General features: G+C 36.8%; 1 protein-coding gene across 1 annotated transcript; it reads right to left on the reverse strand.

Annotated features, from left to right (window-relative positions):
* Positions 1-1375: 1375 nt before the first annotated feature.
* Positions 1376-22410, reverse strand: CTH (cystathionine gamma-lyase). Its single transcript, XM_010963413.3, has 12 exons — positions 22067-22410; positions 18543-18624; positions 16578-16673; positions 15300-15409; positions 12939-13070; positions 9965-10022; positions 9389-9466; positions 8202-8354; positions 6784-6905; positions 5341-5393; positions 2121-2259; positions 1376-1875 (listed from the first exon to the last, which is right to left on the reverse strand). Exons 1-12 carry the CDS (start codon positions 22232-22234, stop codon positions 1849-1851), a joined length of 1218 nt encoding a protein of 405 aa, XP_010961715.1. The 5' UTR covers positions 22235-22410; the 3' UTR covers positions 1376-1848.
* Positions 22411-26958: the final 4548 nt, after the last annotated feature.

A 26958-nucleotide genomic window follows, 5' to 3' on the forward strand; every position in this document is an offset into this window, starting at 1 on the left:
AACATGGGTGGCCCTCATCCAGTCAGCTGAAGGCTAGCAATTATTCTGCTTCAAGACCACAATATAGACACCCTGTCTGAGATTCCAGCTTGCTGGCCTGCCCTGCAGATTTTGGACTCAAGACTGTAACAGCTCTTATGTGAATCCCCAGCTTGCCTCACACAATTCAGACTTGCCAGCCCCCACAATCACATAATCCAATTCCTTGAAATAAATCTCTCTCAGTCTCTCTCTCTCTCCACACACACACACACACACACACACCCATACTGGTTCTGTCTCTGGGGAACCTGATGAATAGAATGGCAGTCTCTTATTGCTCACCAGCTCTGAGAGACTGAATATACAAATAGGCAATGGATAGATCATATATGTAAGAACAGAAATTTGACCTACAATCCACAATAACCTCCTCAGAAAATCAACCCCTTATCTACAATAAACAACCCAGGAAGCCAGCTGCTATCAGGCAGACTTGTGGGGAAACCTGATTGCTATCTCTAGTGATAATCCAGGAAGCTAAATGGTAACTTCTGTAATAATAATTTAGTTTCTCATCCACATCAACAGATACTAAAATTTCTACCCTTCCTTATGTTCTGCTTTTCGTTTGAGTCTGACAAAAAGCTAATGACAGTAGCTGACCCCCTTGCAAGTTTAAAATAAGTAGCTTTTGCCTTTCTCATGTAAATGTCTTTTGTTTATTGCCACAGCACGAAGGTACTGAGATGGCAAAAAATCAAGTCTGCCAGAAACCACAGTGGGACATAACTAGCCTCAAAATGCTGCTGCCTATAAAGAGAATTTTTTACAAACTTTATACATATAATTGAGAATATGGACAGTATGTAAGAATATGTATTTTTATGTATTTTCCTCCTAGCCAGCACTATCATTAATCAAGTTCAATGACAGGCTTTTTTAACTGTAACAGGTGGTGATGGCAAACATGACTGAAGTCTTTAGAATAAACAATTTAAAAAATCTAACTGGCTTTGACTTACTGACAATAACTTGATGATTATGCACTTAACTATGAAAGATTTTAAGTGTTTCTTCCTTTAGCCTCAACAAATTTACATTTCAGATAAACATATAAAACATAATATTTCTATCTGTAAAAGTGGCTTTTCACCTGCCACGTACAGATTTTATAACTAATTTGCAAACACTAAGATTTGGGCATCAAATTTACATAACTGAATTTATAAATATCAACATCAGTGGCTGAGATCTCTGAGAATTGGGAATTAAAAGGGCCCAGGAATAAATATTAATACCACATAATATAGGAATATCACAATAGGATGCATTTGATAATAAGATTTTTTTTTTAAATAGTTAAGTACAACCTTAAATCAGTAGAATTTCACAGTAGATGTTTCAAATATTTTATTTTTGGCTTATGGTAATTAAGTGTAAACCACTGCCTTGAGTGCTGCTTTCAGCAATATAACAAAAATCACTCTTGATTTAACAATAATTTAAATTCCTCAGAAAACATCAAAAATGAATCACCACTATATTGAAAACACGATCAATATAAATCTTAAGCTTGAAAAACCAATACAATCCCCAGTAGAAGCATAAATCTCACCTCCTTCTGAGGTAAATGTACACCAAAATTAACAAAAAGAAGTTAACAGAATTGACCAGTCAATTACAATAAGGGAAAGAAGAAACTGTTTTTAAAAGCGATGATTCCCTGGAAGATTGCAGCTGTGAAAGGGTAATGAGGTGCCTTAAAATCTTCACTTGAAAAATCTGTGAAGGCTCATTAATGGTCCATCAAATAATCAGAAGATTTGATCTTCTCAGGAAGCAAATTCTAAAAGCAGTGCTGGAATGCTAGTTGTGACTTGCAGTTGGAGGGTGCTGTATTAACAGTGCACAAGAAAAATACGTTATTAAACGTTCAGGCAAAGACTTCACCACCCAAGAATCCTCTTCTGAAGATGACCATCTTTTAAATGTGCACTTTGACTGAGTTCCCTGTGCATTTATACACCCTGCCTATCGTAGCGAGGGAAGAGGAAACCTTTGCAGTTCAGTGAGGCTACTCCATAATTATAAGGCCCCCTGCTCCCAAGATGAAGCACACACACTAAAATAAAGCTTACTGCGGCTTTCAAAGCTTGGTCGAGATCTTCCAGTAGGTCTTGTTTATCCTCTAAGCCAACAGAGAGTCGAATCAATGTGTCACTAATTCCAAGGACTTCTCTGTCACTCTTAGGTACTGACGCATGGGTCATGATTGCCCTGGAAGAAAAAGCAACCAAATTTTTGATCACTATATTGTACCAGTGGAGGCATGTTTCTATCTCATAAATTGCAATTATCTTCAAAATTTTTCTACTCTAAATATCAAATGCTTCACACACCTGTAAATTTTCATAGGCAAATAAATTTTTCAATTGTGAAAATTATCTCTTCTAGTCATGATTTTAAAAAAAAAACCAAGATCTTGTATATTTTTTATACCATCGGGAAGGTATACTCAGTCGGACAGTGGAGGTGCCAGTCAAGGCATCCCCAGGCAGGAGGGCAAGAGACAGCCTCCGGTGTGTGGACTCTAACACCAGCCTGAATGAGGCCCTGGCCGGAAGTCATACACCCTATGACCAACCAGCTGGAATTACAGGACACCTCCTGGACCAAAAGCTGGCCAGAATTAACTCTCTCTGGTTTGAAGGATCAATCCAGAACTGGACCTCCTGAGGCAGATCAGGGAAAGACAAGCCAGGATCACCAGTAGCAATCATGAAGCACTAGGAATTCCAGCACCATCTAGCAACTCATTGTCATCATCAACAAGTGTAAGGCTAAAGCACCTACTGCAGCAAGACTTGGAAAACCAAGAAGAATGATACTTGCTTTACCCTAGATAGCAAAGCAGGAGATAAACACTACAGCGAGTCACAAAACAGAATAGTCTACAGTGGATATCAAACAAGTACGGACAGTAGGAATGGCTGGGCGGAGTTTAGAGCAGGGAGAAATCTCTGCAGGCTGAGCCATCGTGGCAAAGAGGCTGACTGAGCACTAAGATGTACACTGCCACCAATGCTTATCCTTCCTTTCCCTCCCACCATCAGAAGGCAAGCCTAATTGCCTTCTCTTAACTCACTTCAGGCCCATGGGAAGAAAATGATAGTTGTGCTCAAAGTAAATGAACATCTTCCTTTATCACTCTAATGAAGTTTTACGCACAGATGTCCTCCTTGAAATGTTCTGCCTTTTAAGGCTCTTAGTTCCTTAACAGAGACTGAATGCATTGAAACAAGAACTTTAGCCTCTGAGACCAATAGACTTGGGTATGAATCTCAGCCCTTCCACATACTGACTGTGTGGGCTTGTAAAAGTTACCTGTGCTCAGAATTGATTTCCTCATCTGAAATAACAATAGCAGTCATTTATTGTACATTTACCATGAGGCAGGTGCTCAACTAAATCATTTATGTGCACTAATTCATATTTTTAAATGGATAAAAACTGGACACAACACCTATCTCAAAAGTCTGTCACAGTCATTGATGGAAGGAACATTTATGATGCACTTACAAGTACCTGGAATGTAGTAGATGCTCAATAAGAAACAGTAATTCATAATAGTAGTTAACATGTATTGAGTACTTAATATGGATCGAGGCATTAGCTTACAGATTTCTTTCCCTCAAGGTTCTTACAACTTAAGAGCTGCATACAGCATTATCCACATTTCACAACTGAGGAAACTGAGATTGAGAGAGGATAAGTACCTTCTCTAAGGCCACCAGGTTAACACGTGTTGTTAGGCTCGGAGACCAGAGTACACGTTGGCTCTGCTCCCTCCACCCTGATTGCAGTGCTGCGCTGGTTGCAGCACTGTTGAGAGACACAGAGTGAGGCTGATAGAACAGACAAGCCCTGACCTACATTTACTCTCCCACTGGCACTGGGGGTATAGCCTAGCTGGAGGGCCTGCGGGCCACGCAACTTTCAACCAAATCTCTAAATAAATCAGGCCAGGTCTATTTTTAAGAGAGCCTTAAAGTAATACACATTTCATTACTATGAAAAATAAACCAATTTCATATGCTGAGTGTGCCCTCTTGTGCATCCAGACTTACTAGCAAGCATCTTCCTAAAAGACTAACAAAAACCCTCTGTGGGTTATCTTGATTATTTGAATCACTATTTGGACATCATATTTTTTTTAACTTTATGAAATGACTCTGCCTCTCCCCATAAACTACAAACTACTATGAGAGGGCAGGAAATGTGCCTAATTTTTGGTAAACCCTGACATTCCTCAGCACATTGTCATTCCAGAAATGTTCATGAAAATTAAAACACAGGAACACACAATGCATTTAATATGGTTGAAAATTACTAGGTAATAATACTGATTTATGCCTATAATAATTATAATATATGGGCATAGAAACATAATGTAAAATCAGGATGTAACTAAGGAATGTTTGCTGGAACAGGTAATCAATAAATAATAATCACTATGTTAATTATTAATGCCAATGTATAGATGGAAAAATTGAAGCTCAAAAGTTAAGTGATTGATGGAACGAGGTCTCAAATCCAGATCCAGGCTGCTTTAACCTCCCCCACCTCACTGTTTCTGATGCAAAGCCTCAAGAATGAAGTTGCTAACATATTCGTGTATGACATTTGAGTAATCAGCAAGACTTTCTGAATCTTTGTTCCTTTGTCTATAAGATAAGCTGTTGGATGGACTACATATTAGGCTGCTTTGTGTTCTAATATCCTCCAGTACTTTGATAAAATTAGATGATTTGGTGGGGTCAGGTAGTGAAGGACCAGCAATATTAAGTTAGATTGGGGGTTTATCTTGCAGACAACATGGAGCCATTCAAGGTTTACCCCACAGAGAACAGAAAATAAACAGACTTCACGGTAACTAGTAGAGCCTTCCTCTGACAAATGAGCATATAGAGGTGTTTTATCAGAAACACATTCTGTTTCCCTGGGAGCCTTGAAATCAGCCCTTCCAGTACAAAGTCTCCAACCTCCCTTCCAGGGCAGAGTAGAGCAGAACAAGTAGCCCTGGGTCAGAGGTCAGAGAATTAACTGCTGGAATCTCCTTCAGGCAAATAAGGAAAAAGCAAAATTTGGGAGGACACAGCTTTCTGATTAGCAGCCCCCATTAGATTTCATCAGGATCTCCATTCTATTGAGTTAGAGTCCATTCCAATTTCATAGTAAGGTGCTGCTGTTACTGCTAAATATCTTGAATTATCCCTGATTTTATCCTATGCCTATTCTAAACAATCATTCAAGTTGAAATCAAAGTTAAAATACCGAGAAAAACAGAAATATACTTACGGAAGCTCAGCAAGACTTTCATATCCTCCCAAGCTCTCAGCCAGAGTAAATAACTATGGCAAAGAAAACACTCATTTAGGTCTTCCACAGAAACAAAAATACGAAAATCTAAAAATAAATTTTTTAAATAAAGTGACCCTGGCACGGGGGATGGGAAATGGCGGCAATTATGAATAAACTGCAAATTGGGTAAAACACTTGGAGGAAAAAATGAGAATAAAATCCATAACGATGATTTAAGCAATTAGACATATTATGTAACTTCTAAAGCATTAAGTTTATCAGAGTGACCCTTCTATACCTTCCTTATTTGACCTCATACTTAAATAATATTTAACCTGAGCACTAAAACCTCAGAATTATTACATAAGAGACCTACCTCTGTGGTTACTCTTTAAATAAAAGTCTCTTAATGTCTATCAAGTTATAAAGGCTTACTTGTTAATATGTATCACTTATTAAATTAATACATCTACTTAACTCTTTCCTGGATAGAAGGGAAAAAAACTCAGTTGTATTTAGTGTTATAGTCTCATAAAATTTTACAGATGTATTAAAAATTACTCTCAAAACTGTGTTAAATAAAGTATACACTATTATATTTCTGATTTTAGAAGTAGACAAATTTTAGAACCAGGAGGACTTTCACTAATCTAGCAGCATCCTTTTCTTTAGATTTATAGTATTTAAAACTCAGTCTTTTGGGGGGGAGGGTATAGCTCAGTGGCAGAGTGCATGCTTAGCATGCATGAGATCTTGGGTTCACTCCCCAGCACCTCCATTAAAATAAATAAATAAATAAACTTGATTATCTCCCCTCCCCTCCAAATAACATGAAAAATAATTGACTCAATTAATTAATTAATTAAATGGATAAAACTCAGAGTCTTAAATACATTATTGCATGAGCTCAACGCCAGCCCAGGGTATGGAGTTACACAGGCCTCTCTCGCAGGGCCCCTGAGAGCCTCCTGCCTCTGTGAACTTAGACAAAAGCCTCCTTTCCCTCACTCCAGGCAGATGCAGCCTGGGAGGCACAGGGTTTAGAAAGCCATTCCTAGGCTAGATTTCAGAACAGCCTCTTTAGGCAGTGCACTGACCACACACTACTGAGGCTTCACATAATATTTATCATTTGAAGAGGTGGTTCACTTTTCAATAAATTTAAAAAACCAATGCTTTACAGCATTCTGCCTCTCTCAAACTGATGGCAGTGTCTGGAGAGTTAAGTAAGTGAGCATACTCAGATAGCTGCCACTGCACCTGTTTTTTTTAAGTCATTTTCCAACCCAATGCATTTCATGACCTTTCATGGCTTGTGGGTGTGACCTGTAGGTACAAAAGCCTTAATCTGAGTTGGGTGGAAGTGAGAAATAATGAATATAATAATGCTATAAGAAGGGCTTAATGTCTACAATTTAAAAACCTATTTTGAACTTTTACCTTTATGTTCTTAAGGAAAGTTTCAGCATGCTGAAGGGTGCCCTTGATATAGAAGGTGACCATCCCTGGGCAACCTGTGCACTGACGCTTTGCCAGCTCATGCTGAGGATGGGAAGGCAGCCCTGTAATCATAAGGTATAATGGAAGTCTTGTTTTAGAGTCACACATATACACTCAGAACAACAACAACAAAAATCACCATTCTCTTAAGTAAACTGCAAATAAGCCTAATAATGAGCTTTATGCCATTTTCACATCTGACCTCTTGTTCTGGCCCCTGCCCATCTCTCTAGCTTCATTTTGACTTATCTTTTCTAGCCTCTAGTGAAGCCAGTTTTCTTTACACCAGTGGTACCACACTCAACTTTTGTACATGGTGTTCCTTTAACCTGGAATAGTCTCCCCTCTGACTGCCCTCTTCCCTCTGTTAAATATATCCTCTGTAATTTCCTGCTCAATATCTGTCTTATCCATCAGACTAGCTCCACGAGGAGAAAGCTATCTCTTTTGTTAATTAATTGGATCCCAGTTCCTAGTAAAAAGCCTGGCCCACAGTTGGCAATTGATAAACATGTACTGAAAAAATCTGAAGTGCCTCATCCATACCCTCTCTTAACCAAAGCTACCCATTCTTCAGTGCACAGCCCAAAATGTTCCTCCCCCTCTTCGTTCAAAATACACTCCAGTCAACAGCTCTTTACCTAGTGTACATATTAGGGCATTTAATCTCATGTACTTTTGCCTTGATTTATCCAAATTCCTTGAGAGCAGGGGTCAAACCTAATTCTCCTGTACACCCCAAGACTATATGGCTGCATATCTTCAAAGAGTTTAAAATAACTATTTACTTAAAACTACCACAATTTAAAAGATGGTGAAATAAGTTCAAAGAGTAGCATGTAAGTGCTAACTCTGTATGAGCATTTCTAGATGTGAGAGGTGAAGGAATTAAAAAAACAAACAAACAAACAAAAAACCAAGTATGAGAGCTTCCAGGGAAGTTTCAGCTAGGTAAGTATCAAGTCTTAATCCACAGCAGATAAAAGTTAGAGCTAGTGCAAAATAGCAGATTGATAAGATTATAAGCAAATCAACTGGAAGTACAAGTTTACGATCCTGGAATAGGTATACACAAACCTTCACGCTAAAGACCATCACAGGAACATCTAATATGTAATTTCTTAATATTTAAGCATCCACTAGACACATAGGCAACACTAAGCCAAAGACTACATCTATCTTCTTTACCATCAAACCCATCAAAAAGCCTGACACACAGCAGTGTTCAATGATAAGTGAACAACATAAAAATAGACAAAAGCACCTAACGTAGAAATAAAGTTACACAAACAGGATGCTTAGGATAACTCTTAAAATCCTAGTGTAAACACATGTGCTTAGAAAGCAGGTTAACATACCAGGATAAATAACCTTTTCTACCCGAGGATTCGATTCTAAAAATTGAGCAACTGCCATTCCATTTTCAAAATGCTTCTCCATGCGGATCTGTAGTGTCTTCAGACCTCGAATGCAGAGGTAACAGTCAACAGGAGATGGAACAGCTCCGAGAGCTGCGAAATGAGCATGTCCCAGGTTAGTCTGAAGGTGAGGAGGGACCCAGAAAAGTCTCTCACCACTCTTTTTCATTACAGTGACTCCGAGAAGCTAGTACAAAGCCCAATCTTTGACTTTTAGTGGGAAAAATTAATACATCAAATTAGAAGTGTGAGAACGAAGCATAAAACATGTTTACGAAAATGGGCTTTAAAATGGGAGAGGAAATGAACATCCAGAAAACTAAGTACAAACACAGTGATATGAACTTCCCAGTATGAGCACAGATAGTCCTGTGGTTTTAATGAAATGACATATTGCACATAGTTTAATCTTGTATTTCTTTGAAGAAGTATTATAACATATACAGAAAAACAGCAGTTCAGCTCCTCTTATTACTGAATATTCTGCCAACATCTTATTTAGCTTTTGTCTAAAGCAGCCTGTGATTTCCCATGTCTCCAGGATACGTATCTCATTCCTTCTTTTTATAAATGAAAGGAATTTATGAAGCAGTAAATTTTGGTTTCCTTCCTCAGTGCCCCCTTTTATTACTTTAACAATCACAGTGGTTAAATTGCAGCTCTTTAAACAAACCCTTAGCTATACCTGAGGTAACTAAACAATCTAGACAGAAAACAGATGTTTAGACATCTGTTGAAAAATATAACTTTATATCTTAAGTGCTATTTAAAATTAACCACCATTCCAGATATAAAAGGCATAGTATTAGAAAGCCATCATCATTCCAAATGTTAAAAAAAAAATCCTTTAAGTCTTAAAACTAAAAAAGTCATTTGCGCTTTACCAAAATATTATCAAAATTAACATGGATTTGAAAAATAATAAAACTTGTTCCTTGGTAAAGTTGTAAAGCTGTGTTATTTTATACTTGTATTTTTATAATCCAATTTTTCTACTTTTCCCTCTATTTCTCATTTCCTCCTAAATTAGTAGAATGCTATTACTTCACAACATTTAGTGGAAACACAAATACCAAATATAGCCACTTTGAGAGCAGAAAGGGAAATTCAGGCTTTTGAATACTTACAATTTTGTAAGAAACGGAGCCTATCATGAAGGCTCTCAGAATTAAGTGACACTAACCCCATCACAACATCACTGTGGCCTAAAAAAATAAAAACAAAATAAAACAAAACAAAAAATATAGAATACCTTTAGGTTAAAAATAATGTATGTTTATTTCTCATTTTATAATTTCTAAAATGTGACTTTCAGTTGAAAAAACTTCTGGGAAAAAGCCCTATAGAATAAGTTTAAGGACACTTTATTCAATTTGATAGTAGCAAAAAGTGTACTTAAAACAATAAAATTAAAATCATATAAAAATGACACTTTTTAAGCTGTCAGCAAGATAAAATTATAGCCTTTTAAAGTAAATTTTAATCCTCTTCTGATAAATCATGAGCATAGTTTTGTCTGCTATAAATGAAATGCCATATTTAACCTAATAACTTAATCAAAGTATAACTGTCTTACTTTCTATAGGAGTCATAGAGAAAACTCAAATAACAGCAGAAGAAAAGAGATCCAAATTCCAAGCCTTATGCTACTTTCATCTTTCCATGGAAACGAACACTCAAAGCGTAGACTGTGCATGTCTTACCGTTCATATATTTTGTTGCTGAATACATACAAATATCAGCTCCCAGAGCCAACGGCCGCTGAAAGGAATAGAAGGTTTGTATTTGAAACGGGAAATCACTTGAAAATATGCTTCATAACTGGCCTATTTGCTCCTGTAAAATCCATTCTTTTCTAACTTTTCTAAAATATGTATATACTTTAAAAGTTTCCAGTTATCCGGGATATTACCTTTCCCTTTCCTCCCTCCCACCAAAATAAAAATACGAAGTATTCGACCCCGTATTCAACCCAAAGGCACTTATTTTCTAGAAACAGCAGACAAGCCCAGGTCAACAAGTCTTCTGAACTTGTTTCTTCAGAGCAATTGCTGACTGGCCCCTAAACTTATTACCTACAACAGAGATCTTGGCATTTTATGACTCAGTAAATGCATAGAATAGTTGACATAAACTGTCAGCAATTGCTATGTCAAGTAATAAAACATTTGCTTCAATTTTTAATCATTAAAATATTACAATGTATCTTGTGATTACTCATTCGATTTGTCATGATCTTGACTCAGTTACTCTTTATTTATACTAGTTTTGTCAAGTGTAAAATTACTCATAAAGAAATCTGTTTCTACTGGTTTCCATCACCCAATTTTCCTGAAGAGTAATCCTTTAGTGTTAAACGTCTTTGTTTACAGTGAGAATTAAAGTTATAATCAACTTACTCACTAAACAATACAACATCAACATCTTTCCATTTACATTTTCTTTAAAATAAATTGCGTGTGTGCATGTGTGTGTGAGAGAGAGAGAGAATGCGTGTTTAACCTCACTAACTGGGGGTTATGGGGCTTTTCATTTAGAGTTTCAAAAATAGGATGTTTTAAGTAAGGCATTGTTCAAAGCACTCTCTACATCTCTCTAAAGTTATGGGTCAAACCAGATGATGTGTAAGGTCTCTTCCAGTGCCAACATTCTATAAACTCTATGGTCAGAAGGACAAATAAAAACCAGTAGCAACTATTGACCTCATAAGGCACCGAGAACCATGTTAAACACTTTCCAAAACTCAGTGAAGCACTGTTCAAAATGTATTACCTAACTAATTCAACAAAATCCAATTGTACAGATGGGGAAAAAGGACTAAGGAAAATAAAACAGGTCACTCGGATTAAAAAAATGGGGGAGTCAGGACTCACACCCAGGATTCAGAGGTTCTAATCTGAAACCTTATGCTGATATGTCCATTTTGCCTTTTGTGAGACTTATAGAAAATCCAGAAGACAAAAAGCAGGGAAGAAAGGCTACATCCAGTTTTCATGAGGTTAAAACAATGAGATACCCTTTTCAGAAGATTTGCTTTGTGGAACCAATGCATGTGGTTGCCTAGGGACAATGTAATTCTGATTAATTCGACTGGAATGAATCCAGATTGAAATGAAGCAAACTGCAGTCCCTGGCGTGAGGAATGTGATGTGGGCTTCAGAAAGGTAGAAAAACTGGATCTATTGTAGTGACAGTAATAGGAGAAAAAGGGCCCAGCCTGATGAGTAACCTGGGCAGGCCCTGGCTAAATCAGTCCCCGCGATCTCTTTGGGAATATGCAGGACTCGCTATGACTCAGCTAGAGCAACTTCACACTGAACCAGCTGGCCTGCTGAAGGGGTAACTGGGGGTAAGGAGTTGGGATAAAGACTCCACGGGTGAAAATCACCAGGGACAAACAGATGATGCCAGGAGATTGTCACTTGCAAACAGACTGCTTCACCTGACATAAGAAGCAGCCAAAGATTCAGCATGAGCCCAAGGCAGACAGCTCATCTAACTGCAGTGTAGCCAGGAAATGTGTTCCAGGAAAGGGAAATGCAACATGGTAGTGCCTTCTGAATAAAATGGAGGAGAGTGAAGACCAGGTTTGTGTAAGCTCTCAGAGAGCTGGCCACTCACAGGGAAGCAGCAGCCTGGGCCAACTTCAGGGACTCGGAACAGAAGAGGGGGAAGTAAACAGGTGAGCTTGCAAACATCTGCCTAACTGAAGAGCTGGAGAAAGTGAGCCGGGGTTTCAGGAACCGCAGAATAAAGGTGAACTACAAGAAGTGTTATAAGAATGACCACAAGGTACAGACAGGAAGGAAGGGCGGGGAGACGGTAACTCCTAACAGGGAAGGGAAACACAGTTAGGCTACTCATTGGAAAGAGAAGAACGTGGGGGGAAAGGCAGACAACTAGTCAACCGTAGAGAGATCCCAAGGTGATCTACCAAAAGGAGCAAAACAGAAAGGAAGAAGAGCCCGGGAAAAAGAGTAGGAGCAAAATGGAAAGGGAATGGAGGATGAGACGGAGGGTTTGAGTGGGGAAGACATGTATGTAGAGGGGTAGGCAGGAAAATAGTTTAAGAGGAGCTGTACTTACACACACAATGTGAAACATGGGGTAGGAATTCATGGTACCAATAAGGTAAAGATACAGAGGGCCAGGCATGGTCTATGAAGCACCGAGGGAAGACAAACTAGGAAGAAGGAAGAAAATGGAGAAATAATATGTGCAATACACATCACTGAGACATCACTGATACAGCTTTTCTTTTCCTTTTATTTGGAAGGTTAGCCAGATATATATGTATGTATATATGTATATGTATATATACACATATGTATATATATATATATACACATATACATACATATGTATACAGACAGAGAGGGAAGGGGAGAGGGAGAGAGGGGGAGAGAGAGACTAAAAATAAGATAACTTTAGCCAGGTTTCAATATATTAAAACAACACTTAAAACACACGAAGTCCCATACAAGATATTATCCTAGGGTTGAAAAGATATTAACTAATGGTAGAAAAAAAATCCAATTTTAATTCTTTGTCTAATCAATAATTATGATTAGATTTCATGAGTTTGTTCATTAATGTAAAGTAAGTAAGTCCTTCCTTTCCTAATTACAGGTATCTGTGTAGTCTACTCATCATGCCAAAAAAATCATTTTCGCTTACCTGGAAATATGCCGACATAAAAGTATTATCCACGACCATAATAATGTCTCCATGTTTATGGACAATATGAGCACAGGCTTCAATGTCAATCATCTTCAAGTTAGGGTTTGTGGGAGTTTCAATCCAAACAAGCTATAACAATTCAGTAAATGACAATAGTTTGTAAAACATACAGTGTACTAACATACATCTCATATATTGTAACCATCTGGGAGGCGACATTGAAAGACCATGGACGACAAAGTTTAAAGTTTTCAATCTGAATCCTAACCCCCATGAACTTCTAAGAGGTCATAGCTAAGGAACTAACCCTCTGTATTCCCCCAATTTTTCATCTATACAATAAGATTGATAATATTTACCTTACACAGCTGTTGTAAAGATCAAATGAGATAGTGTACATAGAAGCAGAAAAGTGTTCAAGTTAATCATTATAATTATTTTCCACTAAAAAGGGGATGAATTCCAAAGACATAGTTCAATGTCTGGGAATTTTGCTCTCAAGGATAAATAACACAGATTGCCTAAGGTTACATTCTGGAATTTTCATTAAAGAGAACTATCCCTATGATGCCAAAAACATCCTGAATAGTAACTTAAATGCTGCCAGATGCACTGGAAACCACAAAATAAGTCCCCAGAACTTGAAGAAAAGCATGGGTTTCAGAGTGAGGAAGAGCAATGATACACACAACAGAAAACCTGGCCACAGCTCATTTAAGAAAGAGACAATATCAGGGGGAGGGTATAGCTCATTGGTAGGGTGTCTGCTGAGCATGCACAAGGTCCTGGGTTCAATCCCCAGTACCTCCACTAAGAAAGAAAGAAATAAAATAAACCTAATTACCTTCCCCCTCCAAAACTACCCCCCTAAAAAAAAAAAGAAAGAAAGAGACAATATCATAATTATCTGTCTCTCAAAACCTAGCACAATCCAGGCACACTGTGGATGTTTGATAGTTACTGAAAAGGCCAAAGAAAAGAATTGTTTGTTAAACCATTGTCCTGAATGACATTATCTACAGCTTTCTTTTTAAAAGGGTTAATCATTCTCTCTTCATTACCTATATAAATGGGCAAGAGATATTGTTTAATACTCTTCCTACTCCAGAGTTTTACTGTAGAAAAGATAAGGTAGTTAAAAAAATGCATATTCTACAAGAACAGAACTATTTAAGAAACTAAAAAAAGTATTCCTGGGTAAGAACGTTTCCCATTCACTACAACAACAACAACAACAATTAAAATTAAAATAAGTAAATAAATACAAAGTAGACTTTATATGGATTTTAAAAATCGACTTCAAATGATGAAGCAGATATTTCAGGGAGAAAAATGTACTAAGTTGGTAAAAAGCCACTACATGAAGTTCTGTTGACAAGAATTAATGTACTCACAATCTGCTTTCTTCCCTTAGAAAGACTCAGATCAGCTATTTTAATATCTTTTCTCCCAAGCAAGATTAAAAAAGAAAGAAAAAAAAAAGAAAAACAAGTTCCTTTGAAAACAGACCTTAATCACTCAAAGCTCACTCTGTTGTTAATCTTCAAAGTAATTATTTGTGTGAGAAAAGGGTTTAACTTTTTAGCATTCACTGCAACATAATCTTAAGTACAATTCAAACCTTTTAATCATTAGCAAAAAGTTGGAAAAGGCTGACTTATAAAAGACACTGGTCTTTCTTTTACCCATGCAGAATTTCAATGAGGTCTCAAGAAAGAATATCACATATGCCATTCACTCCGGCACAAAACACTTCCAGTGGCACACAAGCTTCCCAGGACGGAGGCTAAGGATTGCTTGTGGCCCATTCTCTACCTCTATTATTTTGCTGAAATAATCCTTAGAACCCTTAAAACTGTGCTAAGTGTTTAGGGATTTGTAAGCTTTCTTTTCTGAAACCCAATCTCTGTGATGACTTTTGTTACCAGTACTAGCTTGGTAAAGCAGTTAAGAATTGTGTGCTTTTGCCGACATATTTTTTAACAGTTATCACATATTGGGCACTGTAATAGGCATTTCATATGTCTTATCGCACTTATTTCACACCTTTTTATAAAGCAGGTGCAATTATTCCCATCTTGCAGATGAAAAAATTGAGACCTTGGTTAAATAACTTCCCCCCAATACTATACTAACTGTGATACAGAATTAGAATCTGAATCCCACTACAGAATACATGTGCCAAACCATTACGTTATAAAACTCAGAAGAAGCCAGAGCTATCTTTCCCTTGATGGTTTCCACTGACTTCGAGTAAAAATTTGTTACTCAGATTTAAGTTATATCCACAAGTAAACAGAAATGATTAAAACAAAACATCATAGGGAAAAAGACAAAACTGAAAACTGACTGATTTACCTTGGTTTCTGGTGTAATAGCTGCTTCTAGCAATTTGGTTTTGGAACAATCAACAAAAGAAATTTTTAATCCAAATTCAGTTGCCACCTGCCTGAAGTACCTGTTTGTACCTGAGGCAGAAGAAAATCAGACAAAATGGAAAGAACATTGTATTAAGAAATATTCATTCCTTACAGGTATAAACACTTAAAAAATATAAGGAAGTGTCAATCACCGATAAAGAAGAAACTAAAAGCAATTCTACTTTTTTGAATAGTGTAACTATTTTGTATACTAAAAAACATAAGGCTTAAATTTTAAACTGAAAGTTAAAGAGTCAAATAAAATACACTTGATACCCACACCAAGTGGCATGGAGCAGAAAATGTTTCTTAAAACACACTGTCTCTCCTCTTTAAACATTAAGTGGCATGCTCCCTAAAACATCAATATCTTTAACAATTTCTTCCTAGTACTCAAATCTAACATAAATGAACCAATGTCAGTAAAATGTTCAGAATAAATTTTCCATCTGATTATACTTTGATAATAGAAAAGAATTGGTTATTATTTTTTGTACTTTCTCAATCATTTTGCTATGTGGTTCTGAAAGCTTTAATAAATGAGACAACAGAAATCAAACTACTAGAGGTGTATAGTGAAAGAAGATAAATCATTCAACTTTGAATAATTTCTTTTATAAATACTGTTCTGGACTTGATGTTTATATATGATTTAGAGAAAAATTTGCTGTTATTGATAATGAACCAAAAAAGCAAAAACAATTCCGTCATCAAAGATATACTGGACTTTTGGTAGACTGACCCTCAGTAATATAAGATTGAGGAAGATTGTAAAGAATTGTTAAAAATTAACAGCAATTTTTAAGATTTTGTACCTGTGTTTGCCAAGAGGTTTTTATAAAGCATTTAATAGTAACTAAAGGTTTGATTTTTCCGTAATTTCAAAACAACAAACTGTAATAGGGACCTATGATAAAATACAAAGCATTTTGCAAATTCCTGAGAGGGATAAAATGATCACTAAAAGTAAATCTCTTCCTTCAAAGAACTTACAAACTTAACTTTTTGTTCAGACAGGAGATGGATAAAATGGTAATAATATTCTAGAAGTCACATTTAATTACTTAGAAGTATTTGAAATATATATATATATATATCATGCCTTGAAAAGGTAATTAATATCAACAATCCTGGTAACATGATTAACATATTCAGGACCCATTTTATTGTCTTTAAAGTATCAGCCGACACAACACGAGCGAGAGAGGTCACCTACCTCCATACACATCATCCATACAAATAATCTGGTCTCCTGCTTTCAAGAGATGGGTGATAGTCACAGTGGCTGCTAAACCAGAAGCAAAGGCCAAACCTAAAGTGAAAACCAAGTTAGAGTAAGTGAAAAGTCAGACCTGTAGGTTAAAAACACCTACAATATTTACTTCCATTATTTTACGTCCTCTCTCTGTGGATAAAAGGACAACCATCACTACTGGTCACCAGAAATCCCCTGATTAACACCATTACAAAATCTCCCTTTCTATTTCAAAGATAAAATATCTTTAAAATAAAAAATATATAATTCTGCTCTAGTTATAACATTCCTCTGAAAAGCTTCAAGGGAGTAATTCTTCACAAAATTCTGAGATAAAAGGCCAATTGCCAATTAAATTACAGATTTTTTTCAAATGAAGTACAGTCAGTTATAATGTGTCAATTTCTGGTGTACAGCACAATGTCCCAGTCATGCATATACATATGTATATTTGTTTTCATAATCTTTTTCATTAAAGGTTATTACAAGATATTAAACATAGTTCCCTGTGCTATGCAGAAGAAACTTGTTTTTTTTCCAATCTATTTTTATATATAGTGGCTAACATTTGCAAATTTCAAACTCCCAAATTTATCCTTTCCCATCCCCTTTCCCCCAGTAACTATAAGATTGTTTACTATGTCTGTGATAAGTTAAGAGTTTAAAAGTATCAAACTCTAAAGAAAATTTCAAATTCTTGAGGAACAGAGCTAAGATGATTCATTCATTAACCATATGGATATGCAACTGAGCAAATGTTTTAACAAAACTCAAAATGAGACCTGACGTGTCTAATAAATTTAATAAATTTTATTTTTAAAAAATTTTTAATGTGGATTCTCTTTTAAACAAATGTGATCCTGAATCTTTTGTTATTGAACAAAAATAATGAAATTGAATAATTTTTAAAAAAAACTGGCCTTGTGCAAATTACACACCGTAAAAGAACATATCCTGACAAAATCACCTTGACAAAAATCACCTGTGACTAGTAGAATCCAATTAACTTGGAAATGTCATTCTCAGAAAAGTTGAAGTTGGCTTTACAGTTCCCTACTAGGCAAATCTGTGGTCCAAAAATGAATTCATACAGAATGCTAACCCTTACCACCAGTTAAAAAACACCATGTTTTCTGGAGCCCACTTGAAAAAAGTGTCTGGCATATGAACCCTCGGCCTTTATACTTCCTGTGGGAAATAATGTTCCCCATGCAGTACTAAATTTCACATTTAGTGTAAAAAAAAAAAAAAATCCCCTCATCCAGAACAAAAGAACCCACTCCGCACCCCTGCAAAGTCCCAAACAAACCCTAACTCACATTAACATCTCTGATTCCTATACTCTTACTGTGAGAAAACTCTTAAGATTCTTATTTTCTATTCACTATTCTACCCCCACTTAGTATCATTTGTATAAAATATACGAAGATGATTTAACAGCAAATCATTTCCTTCACGGAAAAAAACACAAGATTCTGAGTTAATCCCTAATCTCTGAGAGCTCATTGTCAAGGGCACCTGGCTATTGCAAACGTTCCTTGGTGCTGTTCTCAGGCACAAAACAGCAGGTGCATGAACCAAAGTATAGGAAAGTTTATATTCTCACAGGTAGTGTTGTAAAACTTAATTGATTTTTATTTCTCTATACTGACAGCTTCAGATGAAATGTGCATTTACATGAATACTAAATAACAAATTCTGTCATTTTGCCTCTATTCATATTTATTTTCACCTTATAAATTACACATATGCATATTAAGCCATTTGTGGGACCTTGAGCAAATAATTCAGTATCTTCAAAAAATAAGAGTTTTGAACTAGCTAATCCTTACTTCTTTCCAGTTCTACATTCTGTGCCTGTATGCTTTTCTGTCTGGGTGTAAGAATGGAGTCTAGATTTTACACTCTGAAATGAAAATCACTTACAGTACTTAGCTCCATCCAGTGCTGCCACTGCTTTTTCCAAGCAATTCCTGGTGGGATTTCCAGAACGGCTATACTCAAAACCCTGAAGAAAAGAAGTTATAGTTCATCCTAAGAGATTTAAATTTATCATCAGAGTCTTAGCATCGCTATCTCCTCTATGGGTCCATCATACCATAATGACTTTCTGTTATTTATCTATGGCATATCTTGCCATTAGACAGAAGCAATAACAGTGTTGTGGCCATAGTGGTGTGGAGAGGCTTTAAAGTCAGCCAAACTGGGTTAGAATTCTGTGTCTGCCACTTATGAGCTACATGACAATAGGTAAGTTACTTGACAACTCCCAGAGTCAATTTCCATACCTGTAAAAAGGAAATAAAATACTGATATCTAGTTCATAAAGTTGTTGTGAAGATAAAACGAGATAATGTATAATAAGTTCTCTCCTTGAGGCATGGCATGTGCTAACCACTAGATAAATAATGGTTTTTATTTTTAGCATCATTATTATGTTAGACTCACCTCTACCCATTAATCTAGGGATATGAGGAAATGGGAACCACCTGAACCAACAAAGTAGACATATTTCTAACCTGCATTTCATTTCCCAAAAGTAAGTGATGCAAGTTCTGTTTAGTATCCAACACGAAGCTATGAACAGATCCTACAAACGCTCGAAGCTCAGATTGTGGCTCTGCAAAAGTGACTCAAAAAAGAGAATAATTCTTGGCAAAGTAGCTTCAGACATTACTTTTTTTTAAATTGCATTATATTCCTTTTACATGTATGGCACTGTACTAGCTGTATTCATCCAGTCATTTTATTTCTTTTTATTGAAATATATAGTTGATGCACCATATGACAAAAGCTTCAGGTTTACAACATAGTGATTCACAATTGTTAAAAGTTATATTCCATTTACAGTCATTATAAAATACTTGCTATTTTTCCTGTGTTGTACTATATATCCTTGTAGCTTATTTATTTTATGCATAGTAGTGTGTAGCTCTCAATCTCCTACCCCTACCTTCCCCTCTCCTTTTCCCTCTCCCCATGGTAACCTCTAGTTTGTTCTCTATATCTGAGTCTGCTTCTTTTTTTGTTATATTCACTAGTTTGTTGTATTTTTTAGATTCCCCATATAAATGATATTATGTAGTGTTAGTCACTCTCTCTCTGTATCCACTCGTTTTATTTAATCTTCACAATCTGCTCTGAAGCAAGGAAAGTTAAATCTTCTAGGGAGTGTCAGAGCCAGAATTCAAAGCCAGGATTTCTCTGAAACACAGACTAAAATTCCCCTGTCTAATGTTCTCCCTTTGCCTCATACAGCACATAACAAAACACAACCACTCTTTACGCCTTTGTTTCTGATTCAGGAGCCCCCAGTATCAGTAATTTTATTTTAAGTTTTGTTGCCTGTTTGTTTCCTTGTTTTTGACATACTGAGTAGACATTTTATAGGCTCCAGGATATCCTAACCACTCCCCACCATCATCTTCATGATGGGACCTGCAGCTGTATTCAGACAGGAAAAAAGACTGGATTCATGTGGCTACTGCCACAGAAAGGTAGCCCGTGTCTCTATAAATATTCACTGCAGAGATTTAACTTTGTTGGGGAAGAAAACCTATTTCAGTGGCAAATTCCCACATTATCACCCATTCAGCGTTTTTCCAAGTGGAACTGGAGAATTAGATGCTTCTCACTCAGCTCCTCAAATTCTCCTTTGTGCTCGTCACTAATTTTTTAAAGGGATTAGCAGGAGTTTGTGGATGTTACCCTCTCTGCTGACTCTCTGAAAACCTTTAGTTATTACTATCATCGCTAAATTAACTTTTGCACTAAATGCAACTACATGTTTGGGCAACTACACATTCACGAAGCCCTACACCAGGAGGAAACTGCATGCTTGGAAGACATGTTGTGTACACATTTTTATTATAAAATAAGGCAGCGAAAAGTATCCTAAACCAGTAGTAGAAATGCCCTTAGAACTCTACCTCACAAAGGGCTACATGGTAAATAATTTTCCTCAACTTATATAACACAACACACTAAAGAGGTTTGAAGTACAATCAAGGTTTTGGGTCTACAAAGTTCATTTAATTATAGTTGACACTTGAACAACTCAGGGGTTAGGGACGCCGACCCTATGCTCAGTCGAAGATCTGTGTTATAACTTGTAGTCGGCCCTCCTTTTCTGTGGTTATGCATCTCTGGATTCAACCAACCGAGGACTGTGTAGCAATGTAGTATTTACTATTGAAAAAAATCCACGTATAAGTAGACCCATGCAGTTCAAATCCCTGTTATTCAAGGGTCAACTGTAATTTCTTCTGAACTTCAACAACTTTTAAATACTCCAAGATCCATCAAGTATTCTACCAAAAAAGAAAAAGCTATCTGATTAACACAAAGGGCTCTTTCATAAACCTCACAAGTCATTCATCTATGACTCTGGGTAGTTCCTTTTCTATAAAAAGTGTATAAAAGTCTATCCTGCCCTCTGACTTGTTTGTTATGAGGCTCAAATGGAAAAAGTGTAAAACTGAACACCACAAAATACCAAACTACTGAACAACTATAATGTATCATACAGCTTAACATATATTTATCAACAATTTACGTGGTAGGTACTATTATTAACCCATTTACAGAAGATCAGTCTGAGGCTTGGATAGTTTAAGTAACTTACCCAAGATCACCCAGCTCAGAAGTGGTGCCAGAATCCAAAACTAGGTCTTCTGACTACATGGTTTATGCTCTTAATCACTAAACCACACTGATGCAATGGGTTAGATTATTATAGCATTATAGCAGTACAGCACAGTGTGTGGTCTACCGCCTAAGAGTGGCTGGGGTCCTACAGCAGACTTGAATCACAGCTCCACCACTTACTAGCCATGTGGCCTTTGACTAGATACTTAACATCCCTAGATCTCAGATTTTTTCATGAGAGAAATAAGAACATAGTTCAGACTAGAATGGTTGTAAGGATTACCTGAGGCAATATATGTAATACATATGTAATACATAATACATGAAAGTATGTATCTGGCACATGGTAAGTACTCAATAACTTAATAACTACTAAGAATAATACCGGGAATTAATATCTGTTGGGAATGATTTTGATTCCAGGTGAATTATCAGCCTCAATTATTTCCAGCTGACTCCTTACTGTATCTTTATAATTTTTCTTGCTAAAGGTAATTCAAGGAAATTATGACACTCAGTTTTGAACTGTAAACTTGCTAACATCACAGGACCATCAGCCCAAAGCTATATGGCAAGTTGGACAAACTGTTCCTTCCAATCCTGCTTATCAAAATAAATAGAATCACTGTGCCACCCAATACAAAGTTTTACGACAAAGAGGCTTACAGACGTAGTATACATCCTTTCGGGGCGCCTTTCTGATACATAAATTACATCTTACAAATTACTTGAGTGCCTTTTTAATTTATAAGCCATCTCTTTTACCGCCCAACCCTGGACCGCCCCAGACAGACCCAGCTCACCAAGTGCTGGCCAGGAGCCCCTTGCTTGAACGTGGTGGACAGTGAGATGGGGGGCACTAAAGCCTGGGAGGTCCATTGCTCCGGTTCCTGGCCCACATGGATGGCCTGTGTGGCGAAATGTTGGAAGCTAGGCAGGAAACCGCGTGGAGAGGCGTCTTTTTCCTGCATGCTGAGCTTCAAAGGAAGGAAAGAGGAAGAGAGCGAGGAAGATAAAACTAGGAGACTGGGGCGTCAGGGCCTGAAAAAGACACAACTGGGCGAAAGAGAGGTAAAGGAAGGCCACGTAGCCACGCGTAACGCGCGCAAAAGCAAGGCTCTGTGACTCTGAGGCTGAGGCTTTATCAGCCGGCCGGGAAGGTTGCGTTCGCCCCGGGCGGAGCCAGCGCGACCCAATGAGCGAAGGCCCCGACGGGGCCCCCGCTCCTCATTGGGCGGCAGCGGAGGCGTTGCCTGGAGCGTCGTCGCCAACCCTCTTCCCGGTGAGGATGTGGAGTGAACCCGGTGTCCCTGTGTCCCCGTGCTGTTGGTCCCCGCGGGTGAAATTCCTGAGTCCCGGCCCCGGGGAAGCTGCCGGGCGTCTGTGTGACCTCAAACCGGAGGTTCGCCGGAGACGCGGAAAAAAACAGGTTTCACACTTGAACCGAGTACCCTGTAAACAAGCCGCACAGATGACCCCCTCTCACCGCAGCCCTGGCCCCGACCCCTCCCCACCACGGCTGCTACTCTTTGTCCTGAGGGCGGTGCTGACAGACGCAAGCGACCCAGTGGAGATTGGTTAAGAAAACGGTGGGCCAAGCTGCCAAATGTGCAGCTTGGATTCTCATTAACAGCGAGCAGCCTGCCTTTGAAGGCACGCTGAACTCTGTAATGACCCAGTACTTGCTTTAATTGAAACAGAAGTGAGGGTCATATTTTGCTTAACAGTAAAGCTACTGTAGTGATGATCTCTAAGCGAAACTCTGGCAACTTCCTAGGAGCTATTCAAATGAGCTTTTATCAAACATCATTACCTTCTTTTGAAGTACCTAGAGAAGGTCTCCCTGATGAAAAAAAAGTGTGGCTTTGAAAAACTTACTGGAGTCTCAAATCCTTATACAAAATGCCTTCGTTGTTACACAACTGACAGCAACATCCTTTGTAGGAAAAACAAAGCAGTTCCAATTTACCACTCACCTGCACTCAGAGCCCTACTCTCACAAGGATCACTCCTTGAAAACAAACAATAATCTCCTTGTTCCCTGAACAATACAGACTTGACCTATTTACAATTGTGACTATTTTCTAGGACTAGGGAATTTAGGAATAATTCTGTTCCTACAAAGTATTAGCTAAAGATCTGAAACTTTATTAAGCCAATTAAGAAAGAAGAGAATACAAAATAAACAGCTCTTAAATTTTTCTACTGGAAGGACTGAGGCAATTTGCTTTCAAATTAACTACAGGGACACAGCCAATAAGCACTAGGGGAGCAGTGCCTAACAACCTGCAAGCTTTTGAGATCTGGCAAAATTTTTAGCCCTGAGGGAAAAATGGATGCACTCCAAAACACTAATAGGTATTAAAGTATATTTAATTAATATTCTTCTGTTAAAAATATAACATGTCAACTGCAGCTCACCTCAAGAGCTATATATGGCTGTACATGGTTATGTTTTTATGTGATATAATGCTTAGAGATCAGGAGGGTCTTAAACAACCCTTATTTGTTTTCCTCTTAATATTTGTGAACAAACACTGAGTTGAGTAAATATGAATATTTTATTTAGTATTACTGTAACAAAAGATTCTTTTAAAAAATGATACCAATATAAATGCTCTAAATTAAGCCTTTTTCACTCTCATGAATTGAGAAACCTTTATTAAATGGCAGCTTAGTATTATGTATCAAGTATTCCTATGACTTAGCAACTTCACTTGTAGGAATTTATCCTTCAAATGTATTCCTACATGTGTGAAGATGAATAAGGATGTTTTTATACCTATTATTGCTATTTTTAATAGCAAAAGAATGGAAAGCAGTTTAGTTATCCATCCATAGGAGACTGTCAGTCTGTTTTGGATACAGCTCTGTGATGTCTACAGTATAGACAAGAAGCGGGAGATTGATATGAGCTGGTATGTCGTGATCTCTAATTCCTGAAACAACAAAGCAAGATGCAAAGCAATGTATATATTATGCTCCCACTTTTTGAATATATTCTCTCTTCTTCATACCCATTGTAGCATCCTTGATCGGGTGCTGCTGTGTACTCTGACCTGTTCCCTTTTCATTTCACCTTGCATTCTACAGGCAAAATAATTTTACACCTTCACCTAGAATCCAAAGCCCTTGGTTCTTACACCTCTCCAGCCATAGCAAGCTACATCCAGTTCCTTGAATATGCCAATATCCTTTCATGATTATGTGTCTTTATACTTGTTGTTATCCTGGAATTCTTTCCCACTTCATCACCTATTGAGCCAACTCCTATAATTTCTCTAAATCTCAGCTCAAGCTTTTCCTCTTCTGGCAAGATTTATCTGAAGTTACTATCCTCAGAGTTGGTTTCCCTCCCACGGGTGTGGGTTCCACAACATTTCTTGTTGTTTTTGTCTGAAATTGCTTGTTGAAATGTCTTTTGCTAAGTTATATGTTCCTGGAAGGAAGGCAGCAGTACCTGAGTGTCACCAGCACTTAGCTTTGTATCTGGCAGCACAACATGCTTGATAAATGTTTGTTAAATGACTGAATAAATGCCAGGCAATTGAAGGAATACCAAGACTTAGTTTTTCTCCTCAAGGAGTCTAAAAAATACAAGTGGAAGCACACCAGTATTGCCATATTATTTACTGTATTGTTTATTTATTTTAAATGAAGCTAAGTTCTTTATAAAAGAATGCTATTCCCAGGTGAATTATCAACCAATGTGTTATAAGAAATCTGTAGATATATCCATAAACCTCTTGATGCCTATTGGGGTGATTTTTCTAAAGTACAAATCTAACCATAGAAAGAAATGCATATGAAAATATAGGGACAATTGTTAAGAAATAAGGGAAAATAGGAGAATAGGAAAAGTAAGCTAGCCGATTAAACAGTTCTTCCCATAGTTGCAGTTCAAGAAAAGGAGGAGAAAAGATAAGCATAAAATCTGGTACTGCTCCTCAGTCTTCTATCTTCAGATTGTCATTCATAAACAAGAAATGCTTTGTCTTCTACAAAGACTACCTTATCTAATCATGAGCAAAACAAATTATTCAACCTTAAAGCTGATTGAGCAATTATATTCAGTTATATTTGGGCACTGTTGAGTTCCTAGGACAATTTTTTTTTAAATTTTACTTATTTATGTATTTATTTTACAATATCATATTTTTAAAATTAAAGTATAGTTGATGATGTGCAATATTGCATGTTACAGGTATACGATATAGAGATTCACAATTTTTAAAGCTTATACTCCATTTATAGTTATTATAAAATATTGGCTCTATTCCCCATTTTGTGTTAGACATCCCTGTAGCTTATTTTATACCTGATAGTTTGTACCTCTTAATCCTCCACCTCCATCTTGCTCCTCCCCCTTCCCTCTCCCCACTGGTAACCACTAGTTCCTCCTCTACATCTGTGAGTCTGTTTCTTTTCTTATATTCACTAGTTTGTTGTATTTTTTTAGATTCCACATATAAGTGATATCATACAGTATTTTTCTTCTCTGTCTGACTTATTTCACTTAGCATAATGCCCTCCAAGACCATCCATGCTGTGCACCAGAAACTAATACATTTAAAATCAACTCCTAGTACAGTAGTTTTTTTTTTCCATTTTTCAGTTGTATTAGGTAGAATTGTTACAATTTGACTGCACATATACAATACATTGCATATAAATACATATACACAATAGACTGCACATTTTAAAAAATTTATGTATATGCTAGTACAGTATACATTCAGTGAAAAAGAACTGTTGGAGAAGCTAGATATCAACTTAAGTGATAGAGGTACATCCATAAATGTAAGAAATAGTAAAATAATTATGAGACCACTAGCAGTAACTATGGCAACAGATTTGACAAGACAGGAATGGATACTATCCTAACAAAATAAGCATTACCAAAATTGACTTAAGAAAGAGGGAAAATTCGAATAGAACGAATAACAGCGATTAGGAAAGTGACAAAAGTTCTACCACTGAAAAATGGTCTCATACCTAACAGCTCAGATAACTTCATTGTTACTTTAAACAATGCTTTCAAAATATGAATGTTCATAGGAAACTCCTGGGGATCTTATGAACTACAGTTACTAATTACTAGATCTGATGTTATGTCTAAAATTATGAATTTCTGACAAGCTTCCTGTGATGCTAATACTGCTGTTCCATAGCCCACACTTTGAGTAGCAAGGATTTAAACTACTCCAGTTGTAGCAAATTTCTCTATTTTATTTTATGATGCTGACATAACTTTAACATGGAAACATGACAATGATATTATAAAAAGAAAGAAGAGAGAGAGGAGGAAGGAGGGAGAAATAAAGCTTAGAACAATATCACTTAATTGAAAATAAACTCCAGCAATATATATATATATATATATATATATATATATATATATATATATATATATATATAAAGATAGAGTATGACTTATGACTAAGGGATGAGTGTGGTTTAAGAACAGGAAATTGATCAAACTAATCCATTAAAGCAACAAATTAATGAAAATAATCATATGATTGTAACAACATGTGCTAATTTGAAAAAAATACAGCCATTATTCCTAATAAAACCACCAAGTAAAATAGTAACATAAAGAAACTACTTAAATGTAATAAGAAGTATATCCAAAACCATACTTGAGTATTATCTTCAATGATTAAACCTGAAAACTATTTTACTAAAATTTACC

The sequence above is a fragment of the Camelus bactrianus genome, chromosome 13 (genome assembly GCF_048773025.1).
Source record: "Camelus bactrianus isolate YW-2024 breed Bactrian camel chromosome 13, ASM4877302v1, whole genome shotgun sequence".
NCBI lineage: Eukaryota > Metazoa > Chordata > Mammalia > Artiodactyla > Camelidae > Camelus > Camelus bactrianus.

What these genes read in the sequence shown, in the direction of transcription:
- CTH (XM_010963413.3), bottom strand. Translation starts at nt 22,234, where the DNA reads ATGCAGGAAAAAGACGCCTCTCCACGCGGTTTCCTGCCTAGCTTCCAA. An exon ending in ACTGGATGGAGCTAAGTACT is followed by an intron (nt 16,674 to 18,542) that starts GTAAGTGATTTT and finishes TTTTCACTTTAG; the next exon opens with GTTTGGCCTTTGCTTCTGGT. An exon ending in CTATTACACCAGAAACCAAG is followed by an intron (nt 13,071 to 15,299) that starts GTAAATCAGTCA and finishes GAATTGTTATAG; the next exon opens with CTTGTTTGGATTGAAACTCC.